A 19,481-nucleotide genomic window follows, 5' to 3' on the forward strand; every position below is an offset into this window, starting at 1 on the left:
AAAAATTCATAACTTAAAAAAACCCAAAAACTTCATAACTTACTCTTCATGATCTAGACTTAACTGTCAACCAGTTCCCTGTCTACTAACAAGTACACTTTGTTTCTATTCTCATTCAGAGGGAAACTATATTGAAAGAATAGTTTTTCTCTGTGTGTATAGGAACAGTATCTGCAATACAATGACCAGTAAATGAATAAATAGATAACATATAAGAACACCTTTAACACTATTAGGCCATAGCTTCAACTTTAAAGACTGAACAAGGATTTCAAGCATGAGGACTGTATATAAGAATGAAGATTGGATAGCAAAGAGGGACTTGGCTCATTTCTCCATTTCATTGTATATGCTCAATTAATGGCATAATTCTCCATGCTACAAAGTATATTATTTGCCATTCTCTTCCATCTTTAATTTCTGTATTACAGGGTTCAATTTATATAAATGAAACACACATACCATACAGATCTACTATGTGTCTATTTTATAGAGATTGAAAAAATTGATCATTGGTGTATGATTGTTTACAAATATATAAGCTGGGTACGTGGGATCTCTAAATTCAAGGCCATTCTGGTTTATAGACCAAGTTCCAGGGCCTACCTCAAAAAACCAAAAAGAAAAAAGAAAGAAAGAAAGAAAGAAAGAAAGAAAGAAAGAAAGAAAGAAAGAAAGAAAGAAAGAAATCCATATAAAGCCTGTTATAACAAAAGGGAAGACTATTGTAATTTCTTCTGTAAGAGTTATAATTGCAAAAATGCTGACATTGGGGCGGGGGGGGGGGGGGAAGCCTGGAATTGAGCCAAAGAGAAAAGCCTTCAGAATTCCTTCTAACACCCTCATAACTGAAGGCTAGACAGGCAGCACTGCACTGGGACGTAATCCAGAGAAATCCAGTCTACCAAACATGGACATTGTGACCTAGATGAGCAGTAAAAGACAGGGAGAAAAGGAAAGAAAATAAAAGGCGTCTACTTACCCACACTGCAGAGCACGCCTCAGGCAGATAGGAAATAGAGCCTTATGGAGCAGCTCAGCCGTATCACATACACAGTGTAAGCTTGGTGTTAGCGTCCAGCATGCGACTGTTTGTTTTTTTTGCAAAAAAGAACCCCAAACAGGTCGTCCTCTTTTCCCTTTGTGCATTTGTGCTTAAACTCCAAAGGGTTAGTGAAACTTGTAAGCAAGGATGTCAGTTAATCAGAACAATACTTTACATGAAACACACACAGTACAGGGACACATCATGCTCAATGTAGTGGTGCTCAGCAGCTTGTCCTGTCCTTCTCTTCCCCCTCCCATCCCTCTTTAACTTTTCAAAATGAGAACTGGATGTTCTCAGCAAGCAATTGTTAAAACTTTCACATACTCCCTTATATGGTGAAGCAACAGCCACTAGAGTGGGCTGCTTTACACTGAAAATTCCTCACCAGCACACATTTCCTGGAAATGTATTATCAAAGCAGGACTGCTTCTATCCTGTAGACTTTATGAACTTATAATTTATATCCATTTTTCAGAATCAAGTATATTTTGTTTTGAATAGTCATTTTTTGAATCATATAGACCAAATATGATTTACCATGTTAGCTGTCTCCACATAAACTGGCCATTGCTTCACAACATAGGAAATAAGCAGGCAAACACACTGTATATCCCAGAGACACATGTATATAACTTGGTTAAATGCACACACACACACAAATATCCAGAAACAACTTAAGACAATCGACAGCAACTATAATGACTTCCATGTGGTACAAAAGTGAAGGTGAGGTGAGAACTGGTAATGTGCTATGTGACAGGATGGCCATGGATGGTGAGGGGAACCAGCGTCTCAGTCAGTGAAGTTCACTCTCCCTGGTCACGCTACAGAAGGAAGAGGGTTATAAGCATGTTCTTGCCAATATCCACAACCCTTGGCTATCAACTCTTGGGTGACAATGTCTCAAAGGAGTAAAATCTTAGTGACCTGTGATCAGATACAAATACAGAATTTAAATTCTCATTAACTGTTTTCCAATATGCAATGGTAAAATGTGGGTGGAGGTGGGAGTGGACCAGAAACAGAGGGTTTGCTATAAATGCCCTCTGATATTTTTGACTGACCAACACATCATGGAACCCCAGTAAAGAAACACATGACAAATGGCTGCTAAGGTGAGGTTAAATATTAAGTCACATTGGTCATGGCAAGCTAGTGAACATGACTCTCAATCAGCAAAGCCACTTTCATACCACTTAAAAGGCTTCCATAATATATGGAGCCAAAAAGTAAAAATACCTTTTGTTCCGTCTGCTGAGCCAACTCGCTTTGGAGCTGCTGGAGTTGGTTTGCAGAACCATCACAAAGGTCATGGTAAGTCTTGTTCAGCACACGCAACTGCTCAGAGATCTGTTCCTTCTCTCCTTCTGAAAGCCTGAAGGACGAAGCATTAGATTTCTCTCAAGGCAAGAACTCTCCAAACTATATTCAAAACTGCTCTATTGTTGCCATGAATGGATTATCTGAATACATCCAGTCTCTTATACTGAACTTTGGCATCTCACACATATTCCATGATTCTTAGTGATGTCAATGCTATATAACGCTATGCTCATAGTGCTGCAACTATAATCAAAATGACCTCCTTGCTTTCTTAGCCTTACTCATATACCACAAATTTGGATGCTGAAATAATATAAATTCATTGTTCAGTTAAATTATTAGATCTAAAAATGCATGATATAGTTTTATTTTATATGTCTTTACTCCTTCCACAGATATTCTCATTTTAAACAAATTATAAATCTCACTTAGCTATCACCTACCTAGTCATCTTTAACTTATTTTAAAGCCTTTGTATGTGGATGTATTTGGTGAGCACATTGTTCATCACACCCCTTTTCCCTTGTCTCCTCTCCCAATCTTAGCCATTTTTGTTTGGTTTGGGTTGTTTTTAAGAGATCAGGTCTTTATGTAGCCCAGGCTGGGTGAGCTTCAGCTGGTGACCCTTCTGGGTTAGCTTCCTATGATGGGATTACCATCGTGCAATGCTTACTTAACTCCAAGTTTTACTATTCAACCACCTTTGCTTTAGGCTGGAAACAGATACTGTCACCTAATATCACCATGGGTTTGTCACCAGAGCTATTTATTTCCTGTCTTCCTAGAGGTTCACCTCTTGAATCTGGTGAAACCTAAAAGTTGGTTGCCTCCCCCATATTAATTCCGAGAATGAACTATGTTAGAGTTTCCTACAAACTGATTGAGATTCCCCCAAGCCTTCCTTGACTCTTCAAATTGCTCTGAGCCTATCATTTTCTCTATTTATCTTCAGTTTATCTCTGGCATCTAAACCCTGCAATGGATTTTCTTAATCAGGTCCTTAATATTATTCTTGCCTGTCCACTCATTAATTAGATAAAAACCAAATCTCTAAGATCCCACATGATGCCAGATACATCCTTTGAGGGAGGAGGTATCCCATAGACATTAGAAATCCTACAGGTTTATAATTTTAACTGGTCTTCAGTATGTCCCTTAGAAAATCCAAGTGAGAGTCCCCAGTTAATCCCTTTATCATTTTGTATGAGCACTACCCTAATCTTCAATAAACCCTCTATTTAAAAATAAGATGCAGACAAACAACTAGCTATTACTTCTCTTCCTTGGACCTCACTCTTGACAATATCACCTTGACCCACCCCTTTCCCCACACTGCAGGGAAAAGCTGTCTTGACTACTGATTAAGACTGTACTCTGGCCCGGCAGTGGTGGCACATGCCTTTAATCCCAGCACTTGGGAGGCAGAGGCAGGCGGATTTCTGAGTTCTAGGCCAGCCTGGTCTACAAAGTGAGTTCCAGGACAGCCAGGGCTACATAGAGAAACCCTGCCTCGAAAACAAACAAACAAACACAAAGACTGTACTTTGTACCTACCAATTACTTCCAACCTCTCTCACTCCCCTCCTTCCTATTAGCTCTTTGCTGAACTTAAGGCAGTCCATGAACACAGGTAATTGTCTTCCACCTTCTACGTAAAAGGTTTGTGAGAGGGCATTCTGTTTCTCATTACTTGTATTAATGCCTTCCTTTCCTGCAACCACGCTTTAGGAAAGGAGTTGAATTTCAGTTCCTCGGCCTCCTGACCTCTCATTTGCTTACTGTTCATCAGACTGACCCTGACTTTACCCAACAACTTCTCACCAATACCACCAAAAAGTTCCAACAGTCAAATATATTAGATATTCATCCATCCTTCTTAACTTTTGAGCCCTCCCTCCGCTTTTGAACTTTCCTGGGAGCTGAGGTATTACTCACCAACATTTTCATAGTCATTTTAAGTTTCCTTCACAGAAAAGCCCTGAAAGTCCATTTAGGTTAATTTACCCTTATGATTTCTACTACATTAGTGACTTAAATCTTTGTCTCTTTAGACTTTTGACATTATTTCCAAACTTCCTACATAACTGCCCATTGGGAATCTTTGTTGAGTATAACTACCTAAGGAATGAAAAGGAATCCATGAATCTTACTACATCCTAGGCATTTTCACTCACTCCTATAGGTTCTATAGGAGGTTCTATAGGCTCTCATAGCCAACAATGTCTAAGTTATATTATTCTGCAGCTCACTCCTTGGTCTGTGTTTCTTATCTGTGTGAGTGGCACCATCATACAGTCAACAGCCTATGCTAGAAGCCTAGAAGGGCTTTTGTTTGTTTTGAGACTATATTTTGTGTCTCACTATATATATAGCCTTGGCTGGCCTACAGCTCACTATGTAGATCAAGCTGGCCTTAAATTCAGAGCTCTCCCTGCCTCTGCTGGGAATAAAGGCATGAACCACTAATCTAGCAGTTTTTCTAATGATTTTTCCATGTGACCAAACCCATAGATTCACCATCATTAATTTCTTTGTAAAAATGGATACACTTGGGCTGGTGAGATGGCTCAGTGGGTAAGAGCACCCGACTGCTCTCCCGAAGGTCCGGAGTTCAAATCCCAGCAACCACATGGTGGCTCACAACCATCTGTAACAAGATCTGACTCCCTCTTCTGGAGTGTCTGAAGACAGCTACAGTGTACTTACATATAATAAATAAATAAATCTTTAAAAAAAAAAAATGGATACACTTATTTATTGTATGTGTATTTGCACAGGCACATGCAAATACAGAGGGCAGAGGAAAATCAGGGCAGTTATTCTCTACTTCTACTCTGTGGATCCTGGGGATTGACTTCAGGTTAACTGGGCTTGGGGATAAGCACCTTTGTGTACTGAATCATTTGCTAGCCCCTTAATACCTCTTGAATCTTTGTCAGCTCTGTAATCTACTGCATTTCTTGCATTCATTATTCTACACTTGCCTCTCATCCTCTAAAATTCCCCCATGTCAATCATATTTAAGATTCCTCCCCAAAGCTGAGAAGGTTAAAAAACAAAACAAAACAAACAAAACAAAATCTCCTCAGGCTCTTGTAGGAATTCTCCAGACTAACTTCTCATCATGACTCAGATTCAGCAAGTTGCAACGGTCAGACTCAGGCTGGAAAGATGGCTCAGAGGTTAAAAGCACTGACTGCTCTTCCAGTGATCCTGAGTTCAATTCCCAGCAACCACATGCTGGCTTACAACCATCTGTAATAGGGATCCAGTGCCCTGTTCTGGTGTGTAAAGACAGCTATAGCATACTCATATAAATAAAATAAATAAATCTTTAAAACAAAACAAAACAAAACAGAAAAAAGCTCAGACTCACTTATGGCCATGCTTGGCTAAGAAGATCTGTGAAGTTTTAATGGCCTCAGAAACTTGTTCTTTCTTGGTTGTCAACTCTTCTGCCAGAACCTAGTAATAGAAATAAAAAAAGTAACTGTTTTTTTCAAATTCAAGACTTAAGAGTCAAACATGATTTCAAATAAAATTTCAAAAAACAAGGAGAAAATACAATCTAGGTCAGGCATTATAAATGGGCTACAGATGTTTAAAAAGGTACGTGAACACATGGGAAGCTGAAGTTGTTTGTTGAAAGTCTTGGAGTTAGCCTTTTCTAAAGTGAGAATTGTCTTTGGAGCAGCGAATGGGGACTGTTCCATGCACGATTCCACCTGTGCAGAGAGAGATGCGAATTCTACTCACCTGCTGCTCCAAAATGGCCTTCTCAATGTCTGCAGATGCACTAGTGTGAGATGAGGTAGTTGTTCCTTGTGTATTTCTTGCCAGAGTAGACACCCAACCCAAAAGGTCTTTAACCTTCTCCACATGTTCTTGTTTTTCCTCTTCTACTACTTTCTGTAACAGGAAATAGAAAGTCAGTGCTGTGATCAGTGTCTCACTAGGCTGGCCTGGTGTTATATTTCCAAAGCCAGATAGGAAATACATTGTCCTTTATATACAGAATCTTGCGAGTTTAATAATTTTTAGAACCATGAGAGAACAGAGAGACTACATGGAGTAAGCATTGACATAATGGGCAAAAGATATATATTACTATCTAATTTCCATGGTGAGTCTATGTATGAGTATTCGAAAACTTTGCTTGCAAGTATTTTTGTAATTACAAAAAGATTGCATACTTACTACATAGGACCAAAACGGGAATGGGAATGTATATTATATACACTAGAGTCTATCTCTGAGACGTTCACACATAAACACACTTCTAAAATTGTTTGTATGCAGTGTTGTACCTTTGTTGATACATAGTTCTTACTGGAATCATTATATCTAGTATAATATATTAATATAATATAAATCACTTTCTATGCTAATTCACTTAAATCTATTACATTATTTTTAATAATGTCATGGCATTTTACTGTACACACTATGGAGGTTTCTAATATTTTTCTCCAACAAATTATGCCTTACTGAAGATTTCTGCTTATCCTATGCGGTGGTTTGAATGAGAGTGCATCCATAGACTCATGTTTTGATTACTTGGTCCCCAATTGATGGGATGGGGAAGGACTGGAAGGTGTGGCTTTGCTGGGGGAGAAGGCTCAGTGAGAAAGGATTTGAGGTGTCAAAAGACTTGTAATTTCAACAGTATGTGCTCTTCTTCCTGTTCATAGATCCAGATGAACTCTCAGCTCCTGTTCCAGTGTCATGCCTGCCCACCTGCTGCCATGCTTTCTCCATTGGTGATCACAGACATTAACCATCTGAAACTGCTGGCCCCAAATAAACTTTTCTTTTTTTTTTTTTTAAAGATTTATTGATTTATTATATGTAAGTACACTGTAGCTGTCTTTAGACACACCAGAAGAGGGCGTCAGATCTTGTTACGGATGGTCGTGAGCCACCATGTGGTTGCTGGGACTTGAACACTGGACCTTTGGAAGAGCAGTCGGGTACTCTTACCCACTGAGCCATCTCACCAGCCCCCAAATAAACTTTTCTATAAGCTCACTTGGTCATGGTATCATACCCTAACAACAGAAAAGTGACTGAGACATATCTCTTTCTCTAATGAAAATATTTAAAGGTGGAAGTGACAGGCATATTTGTATATTTGGAAAATTTCACCCACTAAAATTTATTTGAAACTCCAAAGGTTATTCAAAAATGATGCAGTGAACATTAAGAAACTAGTTGCCTGGTGCCTCTGCCATTATCTGAGGTTCTATTACATGGTGGTTTGAATGAAAAATATCCTCATAGGCATTTGAGCACTCAGTCGCTGTTACTAGGTGTTGTTTGGACAGGATATACCATCTTTAGCAAGTGGAGCCTTGTTGGAGTAGTGAGTCACTGGGGGAGAGCTTGAGAGTTTATAGCCTCTCCTCACTTTGCATTCTCCATGTTTCCTATTGTGTAGATGAAAATGTGATCAATCACACAGCTTTCTGCAGCTGCCACAATGATGGGCATAAATTAGGAGGAGACAAATCTTACATCTTTGATAAACATGTTGCAGAAAGAAAGTTATAGTGCTTCCAAGAAACAATAATACACATTAAATAAAGTGCCTTTAAACAAAAATACACATAAACCAGGCTGTGTATGTGACCTGGGGCTTGTAGAAAGTAACTATTTCCTCTAGGAACACTGGTTTAAAGAACCAACAACCAAACTTTCTAGAACATGGTCACTATAAAAAAAATGTCTGCATGAATTTTATTTATCTTTTAAAAGATGAGGCATGGGAATTCTAGTATGTATTAATAGATCAACTTGAAGACTTGGTACATGTTAGCTACAAGCAATACTAGTGAGCTACGCCCTCTGCTTGAGGCATAGCATTTTGTTGTTGGTGGTTTATCAAGACAGGGTTTCTCCGTGTAGTCCTGGCTGTCCTGGAATTGCCCTGTAGATCAGGCTGGCCTACACCTGCTTCTGCCTCCCAAGTGCTGGGATTAAAGGGATACTCCATCATGCCTGGTGAGGCACAGTATTTTTAATCATTTTTTCAAAAGGATGGGGACCCAACTATTCTCACCTCTTCCTCTTCCAACCGCCGGAGAGCATCACTGATATATTTTACATGCTGAGTTGTTAATGTCACCAAAGCTGTGTATCGAGTCCTTAAGTCCATGAACTATAGTTCAAAAGAACAATTTAGATAAGTTATTATCCAGAAAAGTAAAATTCAACAGTTGAATAAGGAAGAAAACAGAAAGATAAGAGAAATGAGAGGTTTTCTTTTTCTTCTCCATTAATTTATTTATTTATTCACTTCACATCCCAATCACAGACCCTCCTCTCTTCCCAACCCACCTTGCACAGCCACTCCCCCCACTTCCCCTCAGAAGACATGGTTTCCTCCCATCCACTCACCTCCTGTGTGATGGCATCTGAAGAGGAAATCATGCGGCGGCGCTTGCCTGGAGATTTCTGCTGTGACTCCACGAAGGCTTTATATGTCATAAGCTGCAACTCATAGTCCTAGGACAAGAGAAATTTGACTTCCTTTACTTAAGATCATAGCTAACATATCACACAACAAAAACTTAGTATTTTCTTGCTGGACTTCATTTAGTGTTTGTTTAGACTACAGGTTGGCAAATATTGGGCCATCCTACCTGTCAGAAATATTGATTCTGTCTCATAAATGAGTGTGACTATTTATAAAATAACTTTACTTACACTTATCTATGTATTTATTGGCCAGGGCCTTATGTAGCCTAGGGTGGTCTCAAACTTCCAGTGTAGAAAAAAAAAAAACAAAAAAAACCAGACCTTGATCCTCCTGTCTAACCTCCTGTCTAACCCTTCCAAATGCTAGCATCAGAGTTGTGCATTGCTAAGTTCAGTCTTATATGATACTAGGCAAGGTTTTGGTCAAATGAACACTGCCCACTGCCCAGTTCTTATTCTTTTATTAAAAAAAAGTATCATAAAATATGATTCTTTTGTTTTGTTTTGTTTTGTTTCTCGAGACAGGGTTTCTCTGAATAGCCCTGGCTATAGGTCATTAGGCTTGGTGCAGTCTCTGCATCACCAGTGTGCTTTTTTAATTATAAGAACTTGTTTTTTCTTTTGAGACAGGGGTTCTCTGTGTAGCCATGGCTGTCCTGGAACTCACTCTGTAGCCCAGGCTGGCCTCGAACTCAGAAATCCGCCTGCCTCTGCCTCCCGAGTGCTGGGATTAAAGGCGTGGGCTACCACGCCTGGCTAATGTGATTCTTTTAAATTTTTTCAATGGCCATACAAAAGAGAATGTGTGGCCTAGACTCAGCCTGTGCATCATACCTTGCTGAATTCTGAGTTTTTAATCTGTGATTTGATGTCTAATTCTTTGATCTCACTCTTGGAGAAACTGAAGTTCAAATAGGGAAAGTGGATTTTCCTAAATCAGTACAGATTAGAAACTGTTTTCAAATCCTTTCCTCATTTTACTTCATATCCTGTGCTTCTCCTGTAACCTGCAGAGTGCTTTGCTCCCCACCTTCCAAACTCTCTTCATTTAAACAGTCCCTTATTCACTTATTTATCTTACTACTTCTACTCTCATGCTCCTTATATCTTTCCCCCTAAAGACAAGGTTTCTCTGTGTACCCTTGGTCATCCTGGGACTCTCTTTATAAACCAGTCTGGCCTCAAATTCAGAGATCTGCCTGCCTCTGCCTCCTGAGTGCTGGGATTAAAGACCTGCATTACCACTGCCTGGCTCCTGATACCGTTTCTAAGAAACAAATATGATCACCTTGTTCCTATATGATCAAAATCTTTCAAGGATATAGGCCCAGTTTCTCAAACATCAATACGTGTAGAATTCATCTAGGGGGACCTTAGGAAAATGTGGAACCAGATTTAATAGGTTGAGGGCATTTCAAGTAACATCTCAGGTAATGATGTCATTCCTGGCTCAGAGACAGCCTCTAAGGGGTGGGGGCTCTGGCAGAGCTCTCATAATCTGTGCAGAGAAGGACTTACAGTGATAATGTAGCCTTCCTAAGCTGGAGATCATTTATTCTTTCTGGGATATGGTACAATTACCTTCACAATAGTGGAGTACTGCTGGGAAAATTTTTGACATTGGTCCAACTTTGTCTGATTTCTCTCAATTTCAGCAAAGAGTTCCTAGAAACCAAAGTATCACAACATTATCATTGACTACCATCACTCAGCAGTGAGAACTTACTATATTTTAAGGTAGTGAATCTCAAACCTTAGAATCATCACAGTCAAAAAGACTAGTTAAGTAAGTCACAGACTGAAGGGCTAGTCCTACAGGTTTTGAGTTGGGCCCAGGAACCTAGATTTCTACCATGGTTAAGGTGATACTGATGCTGCTGGTCTTGGAGCTACACTTTGAGAACTACATTCCTTTAATATTTTACATGTAGAGCCTCATGTAGTTTTAGCAATGACTTCATCAGGCAGTTTAAAGGAATAATAAACTGTGCTATTTTAAGGATAAGGAAGTAGAATACTGAAAGGTGGTTAATTTCTTCAATGTTTTCTAGCTAGTAAGTAGTATATAAGCCAGGCCTGTAATCAAGACAATTAAAGTCAGACCTCATGTACTTAATGACATGGTATTAAAGTAAAACACCAACTAAAAATGCTTTAAATCATTTTCTTCCACTCATAGTTTTTCAAGCCCCTATAGTCCAGTTCTAGTGTAATAAAATATAATATCAAGAAATAAAATGGAGATGTTTAATAGTTTCAATAAATAGCCATAGAAAATCAGGATTAGATGACCTAATGGGTCTCTCTCTGGCCTAAATGTAAAATCAGTATCTTTTTCAAAATCACAAACAACAGAGGGGACCTAGATGTCTGCTCATTTGGAAGAGGTTTAATTGCTGCAGTATTGCCATCTTAAGATGAGCTAGTGTCTATTTTGTCCCTTGTTCTGCAGACATACTCACCGTCTGCTGACTAAGCTGCTCTGACAGCACTCTACTATCCTCTGCCTGGCCAGGCTTCATCATTTCCTGCTGGGCAGTGGTTTCCTCAATCCACTTGATGAGAGTTCCATGGCAGGCTCGGTAATCTCTCAGAACTTCCTGGATACTTTCTACCTCAGATTGCCTGGAGGAACAAATGCAAGCACTGTCAAGAATCCTAATGTTAACACAAATAGAGAGCAACCACTCAGGCCTCCAGGTGGGCTCAACCATGAAGGGCGGGATTTCCCTTGGGGATAAGTGATGCAAGGCAGAGTGATGTCTGTGAATGTACCCAGGGTCCTAACAGTAAGTAAAACTAATCCTAAGAGCTCTGAGGAACCCTATGGAGCCGAGCATCTCAAGATAATGCCTGTCAAATTTACCATTTACATCTTTACTTTACAGACTATTGTCAGGGTAACAGGATTATGATTTATAAAGACTGTAATTTCTTGTAGCAGGATGTGATGAAAGATAGAGGTTACTATCTTTAGATATCTGTCAATCTCATTAGCTTTAGGGTAGTAATTTAAGTAGAGACAATACAGACTTATATGAGTTGATTAAACTCCTGTGCCTACATATTTTCCTCCCCTCCTTAGCCTAAGAAAGAAGAATTTTCTGTCTCTACTAGTCATACCTTACATCATAAGCAAGGCATCAAAATGACAGAAGTGACTGGAACCCACTAAATCAGCAATTGTGAAAGAAGTCATAAATTCTATAAAGCCGCATTCTAAAAATAGATAAAATTAGATTTAAGCCTAATAAAACAAGAACGAAAACCTAAGTTCTCTCCTTAGGAAAGAGTCATCATATAACCATTCAAGTCCATATTAAAAAGAACACAAATCACTTGAAATGTGACTAAGTGAATAGGTGTCTAGTACATACAAGAATCTAATTAATCCCAAAAACTAGGTGGGGCACTGTCATAAATGGCTTAATTGATAAGGGATGGCACTACCAACAGTATTCCTGCTAGCTGAAAGCAAGCCTGGGATATAAGGGTGATCTGGCTGAGGTACCTATCACCCTATTGATTGTAGGGTTGATTTAACTGATCCAGTTGGCTAAATGGGCATCTCTTCCTCCCTTACTGCTTCATTTTCATGTGTGTCCTTTCCAAAGCTGTGTTTCCTTCCAAAACAAGTTCTCAAAACGAGCTTTGGGCTAGGGTTGTAGCCTAATGGTGGACCATATGTGCTGGGTTTTAGGTATGCCTTACAATTGATGATTCCAGTGTTTTCTGTGGCTTACCATGTTCAGAATCCATGCTGTTTTAAAATTCCACACACCTCTGTATGAATTTCTACTTTTAAATGTGAATGTAAAAATAGTTGATAGTTGACCTTACCGGGTCTCCAGCTGGGCAATGACACGGTGCCACCGCTCCTGTAGCTGAGAACCTTTCTCCTGATAGCGCTCCAAATCCAAGTTTGGCTCTGATGCTGGGTGCCGGAGCTGTTCTGCCACTTTCTTGGCCTTAGTGATTTCCTCATCCAGGACTGAGAACACTGAATTCTTGTCCTTCACATCACTAAGCCAGTGCTAGAAAAACACAAGAAACAGGTTAAACATTTTCCTTGCTAAAAGAAAAATAAGGCAAGCAAAAGGACAATAGAGTCACCCTGTTACCTGTGACCCAGAAAGCAGGCCCAGGAAAGGCCTCTGCTGAGGACAGACTCAGCTTTCCTAATGCACACTGGGAGATCGGGGACACCATATGGGAAAATGTGCAGATAGTTTTCATGTTTGAAACCTGACTTTACTACATATTAGCTTTGAGACCAAGCAAAGTTATGTAGCTGGCTAGGTCTTGGCTTTCTCATCTGTCAAGAGACAAAAATTCACTTCTCACAGCAGCTCTTGAGAATCCAATGAAGTCACAGTAAAGTACTTTACAATGTTTCTTTGATATAAATGTTGGGTATGTTTAATTACGCCGTGATTGGACAGGTGAAAGGCTTCCTTTCTCTTCCCTTTTAGCCTTTTCTCTTCCCCGTTTACTAACACATTATTAAAATACATTAAAATAACACTGTGCCTAATCTAAGTGCAAACATGAATCAGTGTCAAATTATCCCACCCCGAATCCTCTGTTAACCCAAAACCATTGTGCATCAACCTCTTAAGAAACTAGAGAACCGTGGGTGGGTAGGGGAGGGGGGGTGTATGGGGGACTTTTGGGATAGCATTGGAAATGTAAATGAAGAAAATACCTAATAAATAAAAAAGAGAGAGAGAAAAGGAAAAAGAAAAAAAAAAAAAAACCAAAAAACTAGAGAACCAGCCGGGCGTGGTGGCGCATGCCTTTAATCCCAGCACTCGGCAGGCAGAGGCAGGAGGATTTCTGAGTTCAAGGCCAGCCTGGTCTACAAAGTGAGTTCCAGGACAGCCAGGGTATACAGAGAAACCCTGTCTCGAAAAACCAAAAAAAAAAAAAAAACCTAGAAAACCAACCTGTAAGGTGGTCCGATGGGACTCCAGAGCTGAGAGGTCTGCTGGCACTGCTTCCTCTTGACTCAGCTTGATCTCATAACCTTTGACCAACAGCTCAGCATCCTGCATGCTACGGACTATAACATCAATTGTCTTTAACCTGCGGGGATAAAATCAACTCCTTCATTAGCACTCTACTTTTTTCCCTCTGAGACAGGATTTCTCTACGTAGACCTGGCTATCCTGGAGCTTCCTCAATGGACCAGGCTAGCTTTAAACTCTGTGATCCACCTGTCTCTCCCTCCCAAAGGCTGGACCACAGCATGCCAAGAACTTGAGTTCTAAAATGTGGATTACTTAAGCTCAAACTTTAATTGCCCAAATCAGTTTTTATCACATTAAATGATGACAAGCTTTTGTAAAAGTGAGAAAGCCTGATCATGCATACTGTTGGTTTGAGCTAATTCAGAGTGAAATTCTAAGTGGCACTGAGATAGGCCACATGTGGTAGCAAGAAGGAGTGAGACCAAAAGTCTACTTGAAACAAAAGACCTAAGATCTGCCACTGCTCAAAGTTACAGGTAGAGATGGGTGAGGAGGGAAAAGAGTTTCAAACACTAATGTGTGGTACAGTTTTAATTCTTTGTCTCTTTCCATTTTCTTTATTATCTTTAAGTGTTGTTTCTGGAGGTGTCCAATTAAATAAAAATGTGATAAGAAACAGACCTAACAATTCAAGTTTATTCCTCACCCATAACATTGACATTTGTTATTGTAGTTCAAATAGATTTATTCCATGCTACTTAGGAACTAAAGCCAAAATTTCTCAGCCTAGACACCTACTCTTCAAGAGCTGCAGTCTTTCTGATCATTCATTGAACAATCTCAATAGAAAATGACTACCCTTTGGATCTAAGACTTCAGCTTACTCAGATTGATTGTAGAGAGATCATAGACATGGTACTCACTTATTCAGATAGACAGTAGACAGACCATAGACATGGTCCATCTTCTCTACCATCAGGTTCAGCTCTGAGCGCAGAGTTGTGGCACTTGAACCTGATGGAGACTGCTGGAGAAAGACGTTGCATTTCATAGAAATAGCATCCAGGTCAGATCTCAAATGCTGCAAATCCTCCTGTGTGTGCTATCAGAACAAAATGCACAACAAAGATGGAGACACAGTGAAAAATGTTAGAAAGTAGTCCTATTTGCAATTAGAAATGAATCAATTCAATTATATATTTGAAGCTTAAATCCTACTCTTCCATAGTAAATGGCACTTCCACAGGCTGGAGGGATGGATGAATTCCTGAGCAGGGCTGACCTAAGCCTATTGCCTTACTTCTTAGAAGCCACACATTTGCTTCCTAACTCAATCTAAAAGGAGTTACTCTTCCTCCTGCAGCTCACCTCCTGCTCTGCAATCCTCAATGTGATGTCCTGCCTGGCATCTCTGTCAGTCTTGGAGCTGGCTGGAGACTGAATTTGTTTGAGCAGTCTCTGCTCACACTCCTCCAGGAGTAGTCGGATATTCTTTAGCTCAGAGATGTATACCTTGGCCAAAGTCTCTTCTTTGTCCTCTGTGAACACACAAGCACAGGTCACTAAGCTCCACCTGAAGACAATAGAGCTAATACAAAGGGTACCACTGGCTCCAGCAGATCAGAAATCTCATTGATGAGAGCAAAGTCTTACTTTGGAAATATCCTGCCTGACCTTCGAGTGTCTGCATTACATATTAGCATTAAGGTACTGAAGAAATGTGACGGGGGCTGGTGAGATGGCTCAGTGGAGAAGAGCACTGATGGAAGTCCTGACTTCAAATCCCAGCAACCACATGGTGGCTCACAACCACATGTAATGAGATCTGACACCCTCTCTGGTACATCTGAAGACAGCTACAGTGTACTTAGGTATAATAATAAAAAAATCTTTAGGCTTGAGCAACCAGAGTTGACCAGAGTGAGCAAAGGTCCTAAAAATTTTAATTCCCAACAAACACATGAAGGCTTACAACCATCTATACAGCTACAATGTGCTCACATACATAAAATAAAAATTAAAAAAAAATCTTTCATTATCATTAACAACCAAAATATCTTATTCCACAGTATGATTTTGAGAATTCATCTTTGTACGATTGTCTGTGTTTGGAGTCTGTCAGCACCCTTCAAAGGTTTCCTTCTTCCATGTTCCCTCCCTCCCTCCCTCCCTCCCTCCCTCCCTCCCTCCCTCTCTCCCTCTGCCTCATGCACACACCATTCTCCAGTGATTTCATCAGGTGCTGGAAGTGGGCTTTACAAGCTTCCACCTCCTCCTCTATTCGCAAGCGATCGGCCACAGAGAAGAGGGCAGAGTCATGGCTGTCCTGTAGAAAGTCTTCATAGTGGGCCTGGAGGTTTTTCATAACCTGGTGGCACTCTCCTGGTGCTAAGGAACGAAGCTAAAGACAACAGAATACAATTCTTTAGAATAGAAAAATACCACTTATTCTCTCTCTCTCTTTTTTTATTGATTCTGTTGACTCGATAAACATATATTCAAAAATACACAAATCTGCTGGGCATAATGGCACACATCTTTAATCCCACCACAGGACAGACAAAAGCAGACAGAGTAAGTTCCAGGCCAGCCAGGGTAACGGAGTGAGACTTTGTCTTGAATGAATGAGTGAATTACTGTAAACATGTTGATTTTCAATAACCAAATTCATCTATATAATCAACATTCCAATCTAAACAACATTAGTAGCAACCCCACCCCATACTATCCCTCAAACTCCACTGTACAATGTTCCTTGTCCTTCCCACATTCACAGTCTTATTAAATAATCTATGTTAGCCTTGAACTCATAATCCTCGAGTCTCAACTCCAGGGGCTAGGGTTGCAGAGGTATGCCATTAGTTGTAGCCTGGATGTAAGTTAATAAAAGTAGACAAGTGGTCACACACTCTATACTCTGTGTATTCTTACAAAGAGTGGCACCTTCTCCACACAGCGAGAAAATTGTACTCTCTTACTTTCATCTGCCATTTCTTTACCTCTCAAACTGCTAGTTGCTAATGGTCTCAGGTCCCTAATTCTAAAATAGCATCCTGGACTCAACCATACCTCATTGTTCTGGGGGAAAAGTTTCAGAAATGAAAGAACTACTTCTGACAAAGCTTAACAACCAGGTATCAGCGAAAGGCAACAGCTTCCCAATTACCTTTTCTAAGCTCCAGGTCTGTACTGTATCAAGGTCCTTTCGCAAGTAGTTCCAGGAGATAAGGCTTTTGGTGTTAATGTGTAGCTGGTGCCAAAGGGCCATCACCTTCTGGTAAGACTGTTCCACCCTAGAAACAACAGAAATAAATTACATGCCAGAGATGTGACTGCAGAGGAGAGCTGTGTGCTAAGAAGGAAAAGAGAGCTAGTTTTGACTACACAGATAATTTTAGAATTTATTGTCATATTTGATTTGGCTTATCTATGGAATTATGTCAGAATATACTTCCAATAGAATCAAAGTTACCTGAATGTAAGATGATTACAAGAAGTCAGACAGAAAAAAATGACAAGGAAAGCAAGAATACAAAGAATATAGATAAAAATATTCCCTTTAGAACTGTTGGAAGACTGTACCAACACTTCTTAAAAGTGATTTCTTGTGCGCTACATAGTCAAAATATGCTGAAATAGTTGAAACAATATCAACTTAAGCTCACTTGGGAAACAAGATAAGCACCCCATGCCTGCTTCAATCTGAAGCCTAGAGGGCCTGCAGATAAACACACATATACTCATGAAACCATTAAGTTATCTCAAATATCTTCAAGGTGAGAAGAAAATATGAGACACAAAATATAAGACAGGAAATCAGGCATCAGGAGTGGTACAAATTATTGATATAGGATTTATAGTTACTTTTTAAAAATCCATCAGTTTATTTTTCTATATGGGAGAAATCCCACAGAAGTTAATTTAAGTGGTAATCTCAAAAGAAGAATAAAACACAAAGAAAAAAATAGAAACAAGGTATTAGAGAATGAGCCTGGGAGCCCCAGTGTGATAAATGGAGATTCCTAAGAACAAAACAAATCAACCAACAACTCATCCACTCCAAACGCAGAGGACAATACAGATAGAAGTGAAGAATATCATATTAGATGAAAGAATCCAATCTCATAGAAACTAGTATTCCATGTGTACTTGTTTATTTGTGGAAACTAAGGGAGGGGAGGATGTGAGACAGTAACATGAACCTGGATTCCTGGGCATAGAAAGACACGAAGGCAATGAAGGTGACCAAGTACACTCAATGAAGCATCTTGCTTGTATAATACATACTATTAAAAAAAAAGTAATAATTCAGGAATTTTTTAAAGAGATCTGAAAGAAGTCCCAGATTTTGTTCATGTCCACTGAATAGAGAGAGATTCATCCAAAGACAGATCATCAGAAAGAAGAGTCTAAAGGAGCGATACCAGAGAAACTAACCTTGCATTTAAAAGGCAGAAATTCTTAACTATTCCACATCATTATGCTGGTAGAAAAAGATTCTACTCAGAAGCATCATGAAGATGGACGAATATAACAGTTTTGTACACTTGTTACAATTGCTCACTACAAATGGTGACTTTTTACTGCTATATACTTTTTTAAAAACCAAGATGCCATCTTTATCACTAAGTTTACAGAGATCATGTTCTACCAACCAGGCAGTTAAGTTGATAGAGAAGACTTGGAACCTAGGAACCAGTGGTTACAACTCCAAGGATACATGAATAGAACCCTAAGATGAAGGTGAAATAAATGCTAGAATCAAGCTAGAATCAGGCCTGCAGAATAGATCCACGTGGGTAGAGGACAGCAAAATGGGCCAAGAAAGGGTTTCAAGAGAAGAAAAAGGTGAAAGTTATCTGTGGCAGTTGGCAATATTGAAAAGCCTTTTGAAGAGAGGGAGGGAGGGAGGGAGGGAGGGAGGGAGGGAGGGAGGACGGACGGACGGACGGACTTGGAAATATGTCTTTAATATGCAGATAGAAAAATAAGCAAACCCAAATGGAAACTGTTACTGTAAGGAAACAATTACTAACGCACCGTCTGCTCACCTATTCCTTCATTCTTCTAACTCAACAACCATTTATTGAGAACCTACTAGGTGCCAAGAATGAATCTAGAATGTACTGAATTGTTGCAGAATTTTTTATCACATTGTGAACCTTGAGATTGTGTTATTGACTGAAAAAAAACATTTGTCAATAGTTGTGGCACACACCTTTAATACCTCTGGCTGGAATACAGATATACCCTAGATACATACCTTTAATCCCAAACAATGAAGGCAAAGTTAGATTGTACATGGAAGCACCTCTGTTTGAAAGTTGATGTCTAATCGAGTGGCAGACAAAGTGACAAATCAGAGAAAGGTGTGACAGAAGAGTCTATGCCCAAACTATTTAAAAGAGCAGTAACTGTAAACCCTACTATTAACCGTGAGCTACTTAACTAACCCAAGCTACTAACTGAACTATTTTGAGGGCAGTGAAGAGAAATAAAAAGAGGAAGAGATAGTTTTACTGGAAAAATTTTACAGAGACAGCTAGACACAGGTGAAGGCAGAATGAGCCAGAGAATGAGAAGAAGCCAGAAGATTAGAACAAATTGCCAAAGTTAGTATGAGACTAAGCAGAGAAATTCAGGAAAACTGAGAGAAGCCAGAT

The 19,481-nt window shown here is 39.6% G+C and overlaps 1 protein-coding gene across 11 annotated transcripts in view; it reads right to left on the reverse strand.

Annotated features, from left to right (window-relative positions):
• Positions 1-19,481, reverse strand: part of Macf1 (microtubule-actin crosslinking factor 1) — a 338,170-nt gene that overhangs the window by 128,267 nt on the left and 190,422 nt on the right. For all 11 annotated transcript variants that reach the window (NM_001199137.1, NM_001199136.1, XM_011240417.2 and 8 more), the window contains 13 exons: positions 16,985-17,111; positions 16,036-16,219; positions 15,187-15,356; positions 14,742-14,920; positions 13,795-13,933; positions 12,689-12,882; positions 11,311-11,473; positions 10,430-10,513; positions 8,768-8,875; positions 8,430-8,528; positions 6,128-6,280; positions 5,748-5,836; positions 2,288-2,423 (listed from right to left, as the gene is read on the reverse strand). In NM_001199137.1, coding sequence (NP_001186066.1) covers positions 2,288-2,423; positions 5,748-5,836; positions 6,128-6,280; positions 8,430-8,528; positions 8,768-8,875; positions 10,430-10,513; positions 11,311-11,473; positions 12,689-12,882; positions 13,795-13,933; positions 14,742-14,920; positions 15,187-15,356; positions 16,036-16,219; positions 16,985-17,111 — 1,825 coding nt within the window. The remainder of the gene's footprint in view (positions 1-2,287; positions 2,424-5,747; positions 5,837-6,127; positions 6,281-8,429; positions 8,529-8,767; positions 8,876-10,429; positions 10,514-11,310; positions 11,474-12,688; positions 12,883-13,794; positions 13,934-14,741; positions 14,921-15,186; positions 15,357-16,035; positions 16,220-16,984; positions 17,112-19,481) is intronic.

This window comes from Mus musculus, chromosome 4 (assembly GCF_000001635.26).
Source record: "Mus musculus strain C57BL/6J chromosome 4, GRCm38.p6 C57BL/6J".
NCBI classification, from domain to species: Eukaryota; Metazoa; Chordata; class Mammalia; order Rodentia; family Muridae; genus Mus; species Mus musculus.